This window comes from Rhinopithecus roxellana, chromosome 13 (genome assembly GCF_007565055.1).
Source record: "Rhinopithecus roxellana isolate Shanxi Qingling chromosome 13, ASM756505v1, whole genome shotgun sequence".
NCBI classification, from domain to species: Eukaryota; Metazoa; Chordata; class Mammalia; order Primates; family Cercopithecidae; genus Rhinopithecus; species Rhinopithecus roxellana.
The window spans coordinates 261,962-276,732 of NC_044561.1; the positions used below are offsets into that span (position 1 = coordinate 261,962).

The window sequence follows — 14,771 nt, forward strand, 5'->3', positions numbered from 1 at the left end:
GGAGGCCAAGGCGGGTGGATCATGAGGTCAGGAGTTCAAGACCAGCCTGGCCAACATAGTGAAACCCTGTCTCTCCTAAACACAAAAAATTAGCCGGGCGTGGTGGCACACGCCTGTAGTCCCAGCTGCTCGGGAGGCTGAGGCAGGAGAATCACTTGAACCTGGGAGGTGGAAGGTTGCAGTGAGCCAAGATCACGCCACTGCACTTCAGCCTGGGTGACAGAGCGAAGCTGTCTTAATAAAACAATTTTCAATCTTTAAAAAATAATAATATTGAATCCTAAAGGTAGAACATTCCAGCTTTTAAGGATGATTTTTCTCTGAAATTGTTGGTTAAGATAATATTAATGTGTTTACACGGTAAGTCTTTCATTTTGTGGGAAGTTCAACTGTCAGGAATTTACTCTCAGAGATTTTAAGATAGTGGAAATTGTATTGAATTTAATTATTTACTGCCAGAGAGTTCATTTGGTTTTCTGTTTTCTTCTTAAAATAGGGCAAAGTTGTAACTTTGTCAGCAAAGTGTAAACAAGCTAAAGTGACGGTTGACTATGAATCTCTTAAATTTACTTTATTCTCTGAGGAAATAACAAATCCAGAGCATTTATTTGATACTACTTACTAGTGTCTGGTACACATATTTACATTTTCCCCTCTTAGTCCCTATAGCAATTTGATAAGACTAAATATTTCTTCCTCTTCTATTTTATGGATACAGAAACTGAAATATACTGTGACATGTACTTGGTGTATGTGTTCCCAGTCTTTGCCTTCCCAGGGTTGACATAATGATACTCTTTCCACTGATCTCAGCTGTCCTTCTGAAACCTAAACACTGTATCTGGTAGAAACTAGCAGGCAAGAATTGTCATGCACTTAGAAACCTATTTGTTAATCTTTGAGCTTAATTGTTTGAGATTGTAACATTTCTAACTTCAAATCCCAGGCCCCTTTACTCTGTTTTACAGTGCCTTGTGCAGTTGAGGTTGGTTTTGTTAAAGCCTGAGCTTGTGTTAGGTCTTTTTCTACAAAACAAATCTGTCATTTTTCTGAACTGCATGTTGAATTAAACATCTCTCCACAAAAAATATTTGTGTTGATGTTATTCAGCTTTTGGAGCAGGCTTATTTTGCTATGGCTCTTTTTTCTAGGCACAGAAAATTGCAGAACATCGGAGAAAGTATGAGAGAAAACGTGAAGAGCGAGAGATCAAAGAAAGAATAGAACGAGTTAAGAAGGCTCGAGAAGAGCATGAGAGAGCCCAGAGGGTAAATTTCCTGTAGCAAAGCCATGAAAGGAAAATACAGCAAATTATATAGAGGTTTTAGGACACTAAAATTCTAATTGCTGGCTCTTTTATTTAATGCTGGCTACAGGTCTATAGAGTAATGATATTACGTATAAGGAGTCTCCTTTCACTGTGTCTAATTTTGGGGGCATTTTTAGTCTTAAATTCTTTAGTGAGCTTTTATTTCATCATTTTATATTCTTGTTTGTGTTTTTATAAAATCAGGAGTTTTTCCAGGTCAGGTACTTGAAACGTGGCGGTATTATTGTTTGATCTTTTGAGGATGCTTGGCCAGATTAATTCAATTTATGATTCCTCCTCTCTTCCAACAGTGGATGCGTTGCTATTTAAAATTGATTCTAGCAGGGCAAGGTGGCAAATGCCTGTAGTCCCAGCTGTTTGCGAGGCTGAGGTGGGAGGTTCACTTGAGCTGAGGTGGGAGTTTCACTGAGGTGGGAGTTCGAGACTAGCCTGGGCAACATCGTGTGATGCTGTCTCTTTAAAAAATAACAATAATTCATCTACTTATTTCTAACGTTGAATGAAAGAACGTAAGGCTGTATTATATAACTCGTTACATTCTAATTTTTTGTCCATTTAATATTAAGCATCAATACTTGATTTTAAGGTTATAGTTTATAATCTTTAAAAGTAATTTATCCCCTTGATATTTAAAAGTAACATATGTCCTCGATAATTTTATAACTACATGTGAGGGAAATTTATTTTTCATTCATTTTCTCTTTTGAAAAGCAGCAAAAACAAATCAATAAATCTATATTTGTATTATGTAGGGAGAGTATGGAAAAGATGTACCTAGGAAACAAAAGTCATGGTAGTCTTGGTAATCTAGCCATGTCCTTCGCTGTAGGTGTTTTAAAACCAGGATGAATTTAGAGTTTTCATATTGGTACTGTAAATTGTTTTCCAGGTTTGTTTCCAGAGTAGAAGTAAAACACTTGAAATTATTACAGAGAATAATGCCCACTGAAAATCCAGTTGGAAAAAATGTTGGAAGTGGGTATGGGGTATATCCTTTAGTTCAGTATTGCCATCTACTAGGTTATTTTACAATTTTTTCATGGTCTTGCATGGACAGGTTGAATGGACAGCACTTATTTCTTCTTTTATTATATAATTTATTTCCTTTTGTATCAAAGGAGGAAGAAGCCAGACGACAGTCAGGAGCTCAGTATGGCTCTTTTCCAGGTATATTTAAAGAAAAGTTAAAACTTGTTCTATTATACAGTGATATTCTAATATGATACTCAATATTTATTATAAAGTGATGTTCTAATTTTGTTCTCTTATACAGTGATATTCATGAAGAACCTAGGTAAAAGAAATGATGGAATTATTAGGCATAAAAATTATGTTTTGAGTCCAGTGTAAAAATAGCATATTATTCTTTTTCTTTCAAATGTGATCAGAAATTGCTAGTGAGGCACATCTTTGAATACCAGAGGACAGGACTAACACGGAGATAGAAGAGACGGAAAAGGCACGCAGAAGATTTATTGAGTACTTCCTGATTACGACTGTGGAATTTATATAAAGACTAGGACAAGACTTAATTTTTTGTTTTTTAAACAGCTGTCTCCAGTTGTTCAATGGTAACTAGCTTTCTCTTAAGGAAAGTTTTTAGAGGCTGTTTATGCTTACATGTCACTGGTTAGAACTTAGTTGCATGATGTGAGACTAGAAAATCTAGTGCACAGCAACAGAATTCAAACCTAGAACAAATACTGAGGATGACCTGATGTTTGAAGAAAAAGCAAGAAATTAAATTTAGCTCATAGTTTACTTCCTATTTAAAATATAAACTTATTGTCAGATACCTTTGTTTTAGAAAGTGACTGCTAATGTTGGGCTAGTACTAGAGATAATTTTCTGTTACGTACATTTTATTTAGATTGACAAGCCTTGGGTCAGTAATTTTGTTATGGGTAGGCACTAATTTTTCAAAGCATTGGGGTAAGTAGGGGCAGCAAGAGAAGCTAGAAGATGTTTTTTGGTCCCCTTAGATTTCTTCATCTGTGGTTGTTAGTTATTAATGGCCGTGTTTTAATTACTGTTGAGGCAGCTAGAAATGACTTTATCATGTGTTTCCTTCTTTAAAACGGCTTTACTTATAGTGACCCTTTGTAGAATGCATTAATGTTATCTTTCTCTATATTATTAATTGTAATTTTAGAATATCTTCAGTAGACATACAGGTTTGTGATATTGAAGAACAGAGTAGATTATTTGGGTTTATAATCTAACAAATTATACTGGGAGGATAAAATCCTTTTTGCTGGAGCATTGTTCTCTGTAAAGAAGCACTAGGATTTTTTGTTAAAAATGCAGGTTTCCAGTTTAACTTTCAGATAATTTTTATTTTATTGGAGATGGAAATGAAAAATCAACAAATAAGCCTTTAAAGTAGTCCTTAACTGAAGGAAGATCTAGGCTAGATGAGTATAATTGAAACAAAAACCTAAACTCATATGAATCAATTTTAAATTGAAACAAATATTCAAGAATGGAAAGTTGAAAGATGATCAAAATGACTAACTTTATAATCTAAGGAACTGTTAGATGACTCTTTGTTTTTAAGGTGAGATTAGTCTTTTTTTAACAGTGTTATTACTAGAAAACAGTTGCTGAGCACGGTGGCTCACACTGGTAATCTCAGCACTTTGGGAGGTTGAAGCAGGCAGATCACCTGGGGTCAGGAGTTCGAGAGTGGCCCGGCCAACGTGATGAAACCCCGTCTCTACTAAAAATACAAAACTTAGGTGTGGTGGTGCGTGCCTGTAGTCTCATCTACTTGGGAGACTGAGGCAGGAGAATTGCTTAAACCCGAGAGGCAGAGGTTGGAGTCAGCCAAGATGGCACCAATGCACTCTAGCCTGGGTGACAGAGCAGGACTCTGTCTCAAGACAGACAAAAATAAAAAACTGTTATTACTAGAAAAATGCTGATCCAGGAGGTAGCAAAGTGAGATTTACAGCCTTGTTTTATAACTTGTGTCTTGTGTCAGTCTGATTAGAATTTTCAAACTCTTCAGACGACTTTGTGTTTAGTGGCACCCTTTTTCATTGAACCTGTGCTTTTTGTGGATGAAGCACTGTGTTCAGAATATTTGGGAGTATGATTAGTGTCTATTCATTTTGTATTACAGGTGGCTTTCCTGGGGGAATGCCTGGTAGTTTTCCCGGAGGAATGCCTGGAATGGGAGGGGCCATGCCTGGAATGCCTGGAATGCCTGGACTCAATGAAATTCTTAGTGATCCAGAGGTTCTTGCAGCCATGCAGGTAAGACTTGGAAGAAGAACTTTGTCTTTTTTTTTTTTTTTTTTCTTTTTTGTGGAGAACGGGGTCTCGCTATATTACCCAGGCAGGTCTCGAACTCCTGGGCTCAAGCTATCCTCCCGCCTCTGCCTCCCTGAGAGCTGGGATTACAGGCGTGAGCCACCGCGCCCGGCGGAAGAACAACTTTGGACTTTGTATCATTAAGGCAATTATTTCACAATTCTGTGTGGAGACAAAGGTTACTCTTGTAGCTATTTTTTATTTATCACAGTTATCAAATAGCTAATTATGCAGGAGTGACATTTATTTTCTTTATGCAGAGTAAATTAAATTTTTAAAACTAGAAAATATTTAGTAATAATTGGCAATTATATCCAGTTGTCATTTTCTTTGTATCACAATTGTACTTTTTTCATCATATAGTTCAAATGACATAATTCAGCTTGATTTTGATACTTCAAGCACTTGTCTAAACCCCATTTAACTTAACTATGACCAAATGATAGGTCTAAATAAGAGATGGAATTTAGGATAACAAACTTATTGACCCAGTAGGATACTTTTTAAATACTAACAAACCCTTTATTTTCAGGATCCAGAAGTTATGGTGGCCTTTCAGGATGTGGCTCAGAACCCAGCAAATATGTCAAAATACCAGAGCAACCCAAAGGTTATGAATCTCATCAGTAAATTGTCAGCCAAATTTGGAGGTCAAGCGTAATGCCCTTCTGATAAATAAAGCCCTTGCTGAAGGAAAAGCAACCTAGATCACCTTATGGATGTCGCAATAATACAAACCAGTGTGTACCTCTGACCTTCTCATCAAGAGAGCTGGGGTGCTTTGAAGATAATCCCTACCCCTCTCCCCCAAATTCAGCTGAAGCATTTTACAGTCGTTTGCCATTAGGGTATTCATTCAGATAATGTTTTCCTACTAGGAATTACAAACTTTAAACACTTTTTAAATATTCGAAATATTTAAAACAAATTTAAAGGGTCTGTTAATTCTTATATTTTTCTTTACTAATCATTTTGGATTTTTTTTCTTTGAATTGGGCAGGGAAGATATGTATGGAAGATTATTGCTCTAATTTGAGTGAAATAAAAGTTATTAGTGCGAGGCAAACATAACTCATTTGAGGATAAAGTTTGTGTTGGATATGTGGTTCCTGATGCATTTTGACTTGTCTTTTTAAATGCTTTATCTTTTTCTTTAAAGATTTATTTCAATAAAACTAATTGGGACCACCCGTATTTCAGTAGGACCTGGGTAGGGATTGGAAGTACTTAGCAGGGCAGCAGCAGTCTTGCTGTGTTTTCTATAACATGCGTCCTTGGGCAGGTTGCCCTTAAATCTTACACTGTGGTGAAGGGATGATTTTTTTTGTAATGCTGCAGTAGAGTTGGAGTACTTAGTTCTCTTCTTGTCCAGTGTATCTAATAAGTGTTTCATATTATTTCCACATAAGGGAAATAAGAGAATACTTTTCTTTTTATATTTCTACACTTAAAATTCTCTTTCCTAGTCAAAAATTGCCCAACTCTGTGTTTGTTTTCTGCTTGTTACATTTTTTTCCCTTACTTTTCTTGGGCTAAAGACAGGCTTTTTCCACCAGCATCATCACTGCTATCATCATTAACAGCATAATTATACAAGCATATTTAATGCTGAGTTTAATTTAATATGTAATACATATGGTAATTGTAGGGTAATACCCACAACAACTGTAGTTTCTTACTTGGCCAAGAGAATGCTTATTTAAGTGTTAGACTTCCGTTCTGGCAAAATCTTGCCATATCAGAAGACATTGGAAAGAGGGATTCCCTTTGGTGTTTGGTCTTCTACTTAGAAAATACTTATTGCAGTTAGAGTTTATCTTGTACTATTCATCTTTGTATTCTGAAGATAATATGGTTTGAATTAAATTAATACACAGGAACCAATTTTTTTGATCCAGTGTGAATTATAAAAGATAATCCACAGTTACTTATTGTGGAGTTGTTGAGACTATGAAAGACTCATTGTCTTTGTATTCAGCTCTTAAATAGTGTAACCATACCCCCACCTCTGCTTGCTTTCTTTCCCTCCCCTCCGATGATAAAGAAAATGATAAATTTTCTGTTGTGCATTCAATTCTTATTTTAAATAAGACTAAGTATAGGCATTGTACCTGACATTGCTACGTTTCTACCAGTGTTTCAATTTAAAGTGCTAGTGTTTAAAAACATTTTCAAGGGATAAGACCTTCTGTACTTTGTTTATTTGAAGAATCAGTGGTAGGAGCAGTGAAGTAAATTCTATGGAGTACATTTCTAAAATCATAAATAAGTTTATTCAGGTTCTAACCCTTTGCTGTACACAAGCAGACAGAAATGCATCTGTTACATAAATGAGACAAAGCTATTATGCTGATGGAGCATGCTTCTTAAATCCTTTAAAAACACTCACCATATAAACTCGCATTTGAGCTTGTGTGTTTTATTTCTTAATGTGTAGAGTTCTCCTTTCTCAAAATTGCCAGTGCGTACTTGGCTTAACTCAAGAACAGTTTCTTCTGGATTCCTTATTTGATTTATTTAACCTAATTATATTCTAATATTGCAAATATTACCATAAGTGGGTAAAAGTAAAATTCCTCTTCTGAAAATGTGTCCTGTGCTTTTAGATTTTTAAATTCCATAATATACATTCTTAATTTTCAACTCAATATTCTGAACTAGAAATGTTTTCACATACTAATGATGCTATCAGAAGGAAGTTTTTTTCTGCTTAAAAATATAGTTATGTTTCTAGCTATATTAAAAAATACGGTTTCAAACTAGATACTGGGCAGGTGCGGTGGCTCACGCCTGTAATACCAACACTTGGGGAGGCCGAGGCAGGCAGATCAGGAATTTGAGACCAGCCTGGGCAACATGGCGAAATCCTGTCTCTACTAAAAAATACAAAAATTGCTGGGCGTGGTGGCTTACTCCTGTAATCACAGCACTTTGGGAGGCCAAGGCAGGCACATCACGAGCTCAAGAGATCAAGACCATCCTGGCCAACATGGTGAAACCCTGTCTCCACTAAAAATACAAAAAAAACTAGCCAGGCATGGTGGTGGGCACCTGTAGTCCCAGCTACTTAGGAGGCTGAGGCAGGAGAACGGCGTGAACCCAGGAGGCAGAGCTTGCAGTGAGCCGAGATCATGCCACTGCACTCCAGCCTGGGTGACATAGCAAGACTCCATCTCAAAAAAAAAAAAAAAAAAAAAAAAATACAAAATTTAGCCAGGCATGGTGTTGGGCACCCGTAATCCCAGCTACTCGGGAGGCTGAGGCAGGAGAATCACTTGAACCTGGGAGGCGGAGGTTGCAGTGAGCTGAGATGATGAAACACTGCCTCAAAAAACAAAAACTAGATACTGATTCTCCCACCCCCCCACCCCTGCCTTTTTGTAGCATATGTTCTATTTGTGTCTCTGGTACTCATCTTAAGTTATTTACTAGGTGTATTAGGCTGCAGACTATAAAGTGCTGCAAACAAGAACCCCTAAAAAACAGGTACTTTATTTTGGGTAGCTGTTCAGAGGCAGGCATTCTGCCATACATGGAAGGTAGCTTCCATTTCTAGGTCCAAAGTTGTTTGCTCTGGTGCTCATCCTCCAATTGAGGAAATAGGAGAAGGGGGGTCTGGGAAACATGCTGAGATACTGAAGCTAATATATGAAGTTAACATTTTATTACTTCTAATATCCCATTGGTCAGTTTGTGTGTTGAGTTTGTGTGTTTGAGACTCCGCCTCAAAAAAAAAAAAAAAAGAAAAAACTTACAGTAGAAACAGGAAAGACTTGGGGTGACACCTAGCAGTCTACCATACTAGGAAATACTAGTATGATAAGATAAAGGAGAAATAATTTCATTTTAGAGATTTGCTAATGACTAAAATTAATAACACTTGAGTAGGCACAGGTAAGCAGTGTTTGTGCCAAACCCTGTTACCCGTTTGTAAGTATTGGATCAATTCTGTTTTGTTTTTGTTTTTTGAGACGGAGTCTTGCTCTGTCGCCCAGGCTGGAGTGCAGTGGCTGGATCTCAGCTCACTGCGAGCTCCGCCTCCCGGGTTCACGCCATTCTCCTGCCTCAGCCTCCCGAGTAGCTGGGACTACAGGCACCCGCCACCTCGCCCAGCTAGTTTTTTGTATTTTTTAATAGAGACGGGGTTTCACCGTGTTAGCCAGGATGGTCTCGATCTCCTGACCTCGTGATCTGCCCGTCTCGGCCTCCCAAAGTGCTGGGATTACAGGATTGAACCACCGCACCCGGCCTGGATCAATTCTGATAATGACCATAAGGGTAGATACTGTTAGCACCACTTTACAATTTTATAGATAAGGAAACTGAAGCACTTAAGTAAATTGCCCAGGATAACACAGCTGATTATTTGTAAAGCTGAAATTCTTGAATACAGAGATTTGTGCCTTCAAAGGGCTTCCTCCCAAACTCTATACTGTGCTGCCTGTGTACCAGGTTGATTCTTGCAGAATTGTTTAAGGAACTGAAAACAACTAAAATGTACATTTGAATAAGGTTGGTTAAATAAGGAATGTCACACACTTGATGTGCTGATGTGTACATCCAGGGGGTTTCTTCCTAATAGTAAGGGACACAGCATAATTGAAGTACATGACAAGCCCCCAAATAAGGGCAAGAATAAACCAAGTAAATGAATTATAGCCGGGCGCGGTGGCTCAAGCCTGTAATCCCAGCACTTTGGGAGGCCAAGACAGGCGAATCACGAGGTCAGGAGATCGAGACCATCCTGGCTAACACGGTGAAACCCCGTCTCTACTAAAAAACCACAAAAAATTACCCGAAGAGCGAGGTGGCCGCGCCTGTAGTCCCAGCTACTCAGGAGGCTGAGGCAGGAGAATGGCGTGAACCTGGGAGGTGGAGTTTGCAGTGAGCTGAGATCTGGCCACTGCACTCCAGCCTGGGCAACAGAGCGAGACTCCGTCTCAAAAAAAAAAAATTATAGCACAGTAATTCTAAAAAGTTCAATATGTGCCAGTATTTACAACCAGTATATAAGGTACTTAATAGAGCTCATGCAGTTTGGGGAGGAAAATACCCTAAGGTAAATAGGGAACAACAGTGAATAACTGTTGAGCTTTAAAAAGCAAATGTAAATAGTATGCCTGTCAAGTTGGCAGTTTTTCCGTGAGACCTTTTGTATAGTGCTGGTGGAAGTGGGAGTTTATGGGCTTCTATAAAGTCGTTTAGCAGTAAACTAAAAATTTTGATGTTTGGTGAAATCTTAATTTTAAAATTATGGCTCTAAGAAGCCAGGAGGTAAGTAGAACTAATATAAATGTCTGTGGTGCTCTGAAAATCTAGGACTCTAATACATAATTAAGTAGTTCACTCTCACACATCTCTGGGACATTTTTAGATTGCAGGGTAAGTAACCTGACCATACTTAAGCCAGTGTAAAAGCAACATACATGAAATGGCAAGTACTAGCTAGGTTCCTTAATTCTTATAGCATGGGTGTATACAGAATGGCCCTAAATATATACTTTATGTAGTGTCAAGGGATGTGATGCTTATATAATTCAAAGGACCCTCTTTAAGGAAAAGAATGTAATTATGAACACCAAATTGGACACACAAGTGGATATTTGTTTAGAATGAAAAAATCAGCCAAAAATTACAGTCTTTAGGTTTTTTGAAACAGAATCTTTCTCTGTAACCCACACTGGAGTGCAGTGATGCGATCACAGCTCACTACAGCCTTGACCCCTGGGCTCAAGCCATCCTCCTACCTCAGCCTCCCAAGTAAATGTGACTACAGGCATGCACCACCATGACCATCTGTTTTTGTTTTTAACAGCAATGAGGTCTTAACTTTGTTGTCCAGGCTGGTCTGGAACTCCTGGTTTCAAATAATCCTGCCTTGGCCTCCCAAAGTACTGGGATTACAGACGTGAGCCACTGTGCTCAACTAAGTTATACTTTTTTTTTTTTTTTTGAGACGGAGTCTCGCTCTGTCGCCGGGGCTGGAGTGCAATGGCCGGATCTCAGCTCACTGCAAGCTCCGCCTCCTGGGTTTACGCCATTCTCCTGCCTCAGCCTCCCGAGTAGCTGGGACTACAGGCGCCCGCCACCTTGCCCGGCTAGTTTTTTGTCTTTTTTAGTAGAGACGGGGTTTCACCGTGTTAGCCAGGATGGTCTCGATCTCCTGATCTTGTGATTCGCCCGTCTTGGCCTCCCAAAGTGCTGGGATTACAGGCTTGAGCCACCGTGCCCGGCCAATTTTTTAAAATTATGTCTCAGCTGGGCACAGTGGCTCATGCCTGTAATCCCAACACTTTGGGAGGCCAAGGCGGGGCGGATCACTTGAGGTCAGGAGTTCGAGACCAGCCTGGCCAACATGGTGAAACCCCGTCTCTACAAAAAAAATACAAAAATTAGCTGGCGGTGGTGGTGCATGCCTATAGTCCCAGCTACTTGGGAGGCTGAGGAAGGAGAATTTCTTGAACCTGGGAGGCGGAGGTTGCAGTGAGCAGAAGTTGCGCCATTGCACTCCAGCCTGGGCGACGAGCGAAACTGTCTCCAAAAGAAAAAGAAAAAAAAATATATATATATATATATATATATAAAGAATAAAATAATGCCTCAAACGTCACAACTTCATAGTTCCATTTAATAACTGATGTAGCTATGCAATGTCTACATTTTTCAGTGCATACTCTGATTATGTGAAAATGACTTTGGCTGGGTGCAGTGGCTCATACCTGTAATTCCAGCACTATGGGAGGCCGAGATGCGTAGATCACCTGAGGTCAGGAGTTCGAGACTAGCCTGGCCAACACGGTGAAACCCTTTCTCTACTAAAAATACAAAAATGAGCCAGGTATGGGGGCGTGTACCTGTAGTCCCAGCTACTTGGGAGGCTGAAGCAGGAGATTCACTTGAACCCGGGAGATGGAGGCTAAGGTGAGTCAAGGTCACGTCACTGCACTCCAGCCTGGGTGACAGAGCGATACTCTGTCTCAAAAAAAAAAGTGACTCTACTGTTCTCAGTATGTCAGTCTTTAGTTCATCAGGCCGGGCGCGGTGGCTCACACCTGTAATCCCAGCACTTTGGGAGGCTGAGGCGGGCGGATCACGAGGTCAAGAGATTGAGACCATCCTGACCAACATGATGAAACCCCGTCTCTACTAAAGATACAAAAAGTAGCTGGGCGTGGTAGCGCGTGCCTATAATCCCAGCTACTCAGGAGGCTGCGGTAGGAAAATCACTTGAACCCCGCAGGTGGATGTTGCAGTGAGCCGAGATTGCGCCATTGCACTCCTGTCTGGGCCACAAGAGTGAAACTCCATCTCAAAAAAAAGAAAAGTTGCAAGGCCCAGTACAGTGGCTCATGCCTGTAATACCAGCACTTTGGGTGGCTGAGGCAGGTGGATCACTTGAGCCCAGGAGTTCGAGACCAGCCTGAACAACGTAGAGAAACCCTGTCTCAGGTTTAAAAAAAAAAAAAAAAAAAAAAAAACGGATCAAAATGTGTTTGGCAGCTACAATACAAAAACGTCAAAACGAAGTATTAATGTTTTCATAACTATGATGCATAATCTAGTATATTCTTGACAGCAAGCTCCCAATTTGAGTGAGAACTGAGTTCTTAAGTTTTACAACCAACTAGTTTCTGTCTACATTCCCGTGCCAAAATCTCTCTTTTGTTTTTTTTAGGAGTCTTGCTCTGTCCCAGGCTGGAGTGCAGTGGCGCAATCTTGGCTCACTGCAACCTTTGCCTCCTGGGTTCAAGCGATTCTCCTGCCTCAGCCTCCCTAGTAGCTGCAGTTTCTACACTGTAATTTCTACAAGGCACGTGCCACCATGTCCTGCTAATTTTTTCTATTTTTAATAGAGACAGGGTTTTGCCATATGGGCCAGGCTGGTCTCAAACTTCTGATCTCAAGTGATCTGCCCGCCACAGCCTCCCAAAGTGCTAGGATTACAGACCTGAGCTGCTGCGCCCAGCCCAAAATCATCTTCGCTTCACTTTTGGTACTGCACGTTCACGTCATGATTCTATGGTGTGATGGGAATGTTCCTGGAAGCAGTATCTTCTGCAAATGTTGTGAAATCGGCCAAGTTAAACTTTGTTAGGACCCTCTCCTAGGATTAAGTGTGACGTTGGGCATAAAACACTAAGCCTGGCATGTAGTCAGCACTCAGGAGTTATCACCAGGGTATTCTAAAAGGAAACATGGTACAGACAAGTGGTGATGGTGTCTCATGAAAGAATCCCTGAGTCCCTGAGGAGCATCCTGAAGCAGAATCTCACAGTATGACAGGTTAAAGCTGAATGTGGCTTCTTTAGTGCTATGTAATTTTGTTACTCACTTTGCAACATGGAAAAAAAAAATTTCCTTCAGTATTTTATGAAGTACTGCTACATAAATTGGCTTTCATAATCCTCACAGCAAACGGGGATTGTTGGTACTAGCACGTTGTCATTTCACAAAGGAGGAAACCCAAGAGGTTAAATGATTTCCATAGTTGCCAACTAGGGGGAGGCTCCCACTCGCGTCTGGTATCTTGGTCTCCTGAGCTCAATATCTCTTCCTACCACACTCAAGGGTTTTTCTGGAGGGAGAAGTTTCCAAGTCCACAATTAAGCTGTTTTCCTCTTGGCCAAAATGTGACTCAGAAAAGAGCACAGGCGCAGAGAAACAGGGAGACTGGAGTCTCATTGAGTTTCCCCATCTTTGTCACCAGAGTAAAAGAGAGCCATTAAGATTTCTGAGATGGAGGGACTGGTCAGGGCTCGGGAACACGAGAGAACGTCGTGGGACCCAGGAGCTGGGAGCCGGGTACCTGGTATCAGGCCGCCCTGCGCCTTGGAGCCCGGCCCCCGCGAATACCTCGCTGTCCCGCCCCTCGTCCACAGGGGCCAATCAGCACTCAGGGGCGTTCTTAGGCCCACTTTCCCACCCCGCGACCCGGAAGTGGTTCTAAGGCAGGCGGGCGGGTTTGAGAGGGTGGAGCTTGCGACTTGCACGCCCCAGGCTCCGGTTGTCCTTTCCTAACTCCACTGGCTGCCGCATCTGTGGGAAAAGTGTGGTTGGGTCTTTGAGGAGCCGCACCAATGGCCTCCGTGCTGTCCTACGAAAGCCTGGTCCACGCCGTGGCCGGAGCCGTGGTGAGACGGGGTCTTCACGCCCGGGCCTTAATTGGTTGTAAGGCTTCTTGGCGGCCAGTCCCGGGATATGCCTGGGGGATGGGTCTGAGAGGGAGGTAGTGTGGGTTGGGGTCCTCTGTCGTGACTGCGGGGCAGAGAGGAATGGGCCATAGGCGGAAAGTTGTTGGAGGCATTCGGGGTAAGGGCTGAGAATCCGCCACGTCCTGGTCTAGAGACTGTGGGGTAGAGAGCCGTGGTCACACATGCATAATCAGGGTCCACATCTTTGCCTTGGGAAATTTAAGATCAGTCCACCACGGCACACTCACACACTTTGCTTCACTGGCCCGGAGGAGAACGTAGGTGTGAAGCCGTGTTGCTTAGTCACATGCTTCCCTACAGCCTGTCTTCACGCTTGCCGCGGGCAAGTTTCAATACCTAGTAGGATAGCTCTGGGCAGCATTATTGGCAAAAGAAGATAGGGTTTTTTTTTCTTTCTTTCCCTGGACAGGGTCTCGCTCTGTTGCCCAGGCTGGAGTGCAGTGACGCGATCACGGCTCACTGCAGCCTGGATCTCCCGGGCTCCAGCGATCCGCCCACCTCAGCCTCCTGAGTAGCTGGGACTACAGGTGTGAGCCACCACACCCGGCTACATTTTTTTTTTTTTTAATTTTTTGGGTCTGGCAATGTTGCCCAGGCTGGTCGCGAATTCCTGGCCTCAAACGAATCTCTCTTTGGCGTCCCAAAGTGCTGGCATGAGCCACTGTGCCTGGCTTTTTTTTCTTTCTTTCTAAATCAAGATCTGGGTTCCTGTCTACCATGAGTGTGGTTTGTTATGAGGTATACGCTTGATTCTTGGACTTCTGGTGTCTAGGTTCCACTTGACACTTCCCCTCTCCCCGCTTTTCCTTAAAACTTTCCACTTTTGGCTTGGGTGACTCCTCTTGTGGTTGTTTTATCTCTTTGACTGCCTTTTCTCATATCCCTCACCAGTTAGCACACACCTTTAGCTGTTA

At 41.3% G+C, this 14,771-nt stretch overlaps 2 protein-coding genes across 3 annotated transcripts in view; both read left to right on the plus strand.

The window, feature by feature from the left end:
• The window catches only part of ST13 (ST13 Hsp70 interacting protein), a 37,603-nt gene extending 30,366 nt beyond the window's left edge, over nt 1–7,237 (plus strand). The window contains exons 9-12 of the mRNA XM_010378025.2: nt 1,152–1,268; nt 2,449–2,497; nt 4,455–4,588; nt 5,178–7,237. Coding sequence (XP_010376327.2) covers nt 1,152–1,268; nt 2,449–2,497; nt 4,455–4,588; nt 5,178–5,306 — 429 coding nt within the window. The 3' untranslated portion in view covers nt 5,307–7,237. The remainder of the gene's footprint in view (nt 1–1,151; nt 1,269–2,448; nt 2,498–4,454; nt 4,589–5,177) is intronic.
• Nucleotides 7,238–13,566: 6,329 nt separating this feature from the next.
• Nucleotides 13,567–14,771, plus strand: part of SLC25A17 (solute carrier family 25 member 17) — a 47,807-nt gene continuing 46,602 nt past the window's right edge. The window contains exon 1 of one of the 2 annotated variants that reach the window (XM_010378121.2): nt 13,567–13,776. In XM_010378121.2, coding sequence (XP_010376423.1) covers nt 13,723–13,776 — 54 coding nt within the window. In that variant the 5' untranslated portion in view covers nt 13,567–13,722. The remainder of the gene's footprint in view (nt 13,777–14,771) is intronic. The other variant, XM_030913936.1, reaches the window with a different exon arrangement.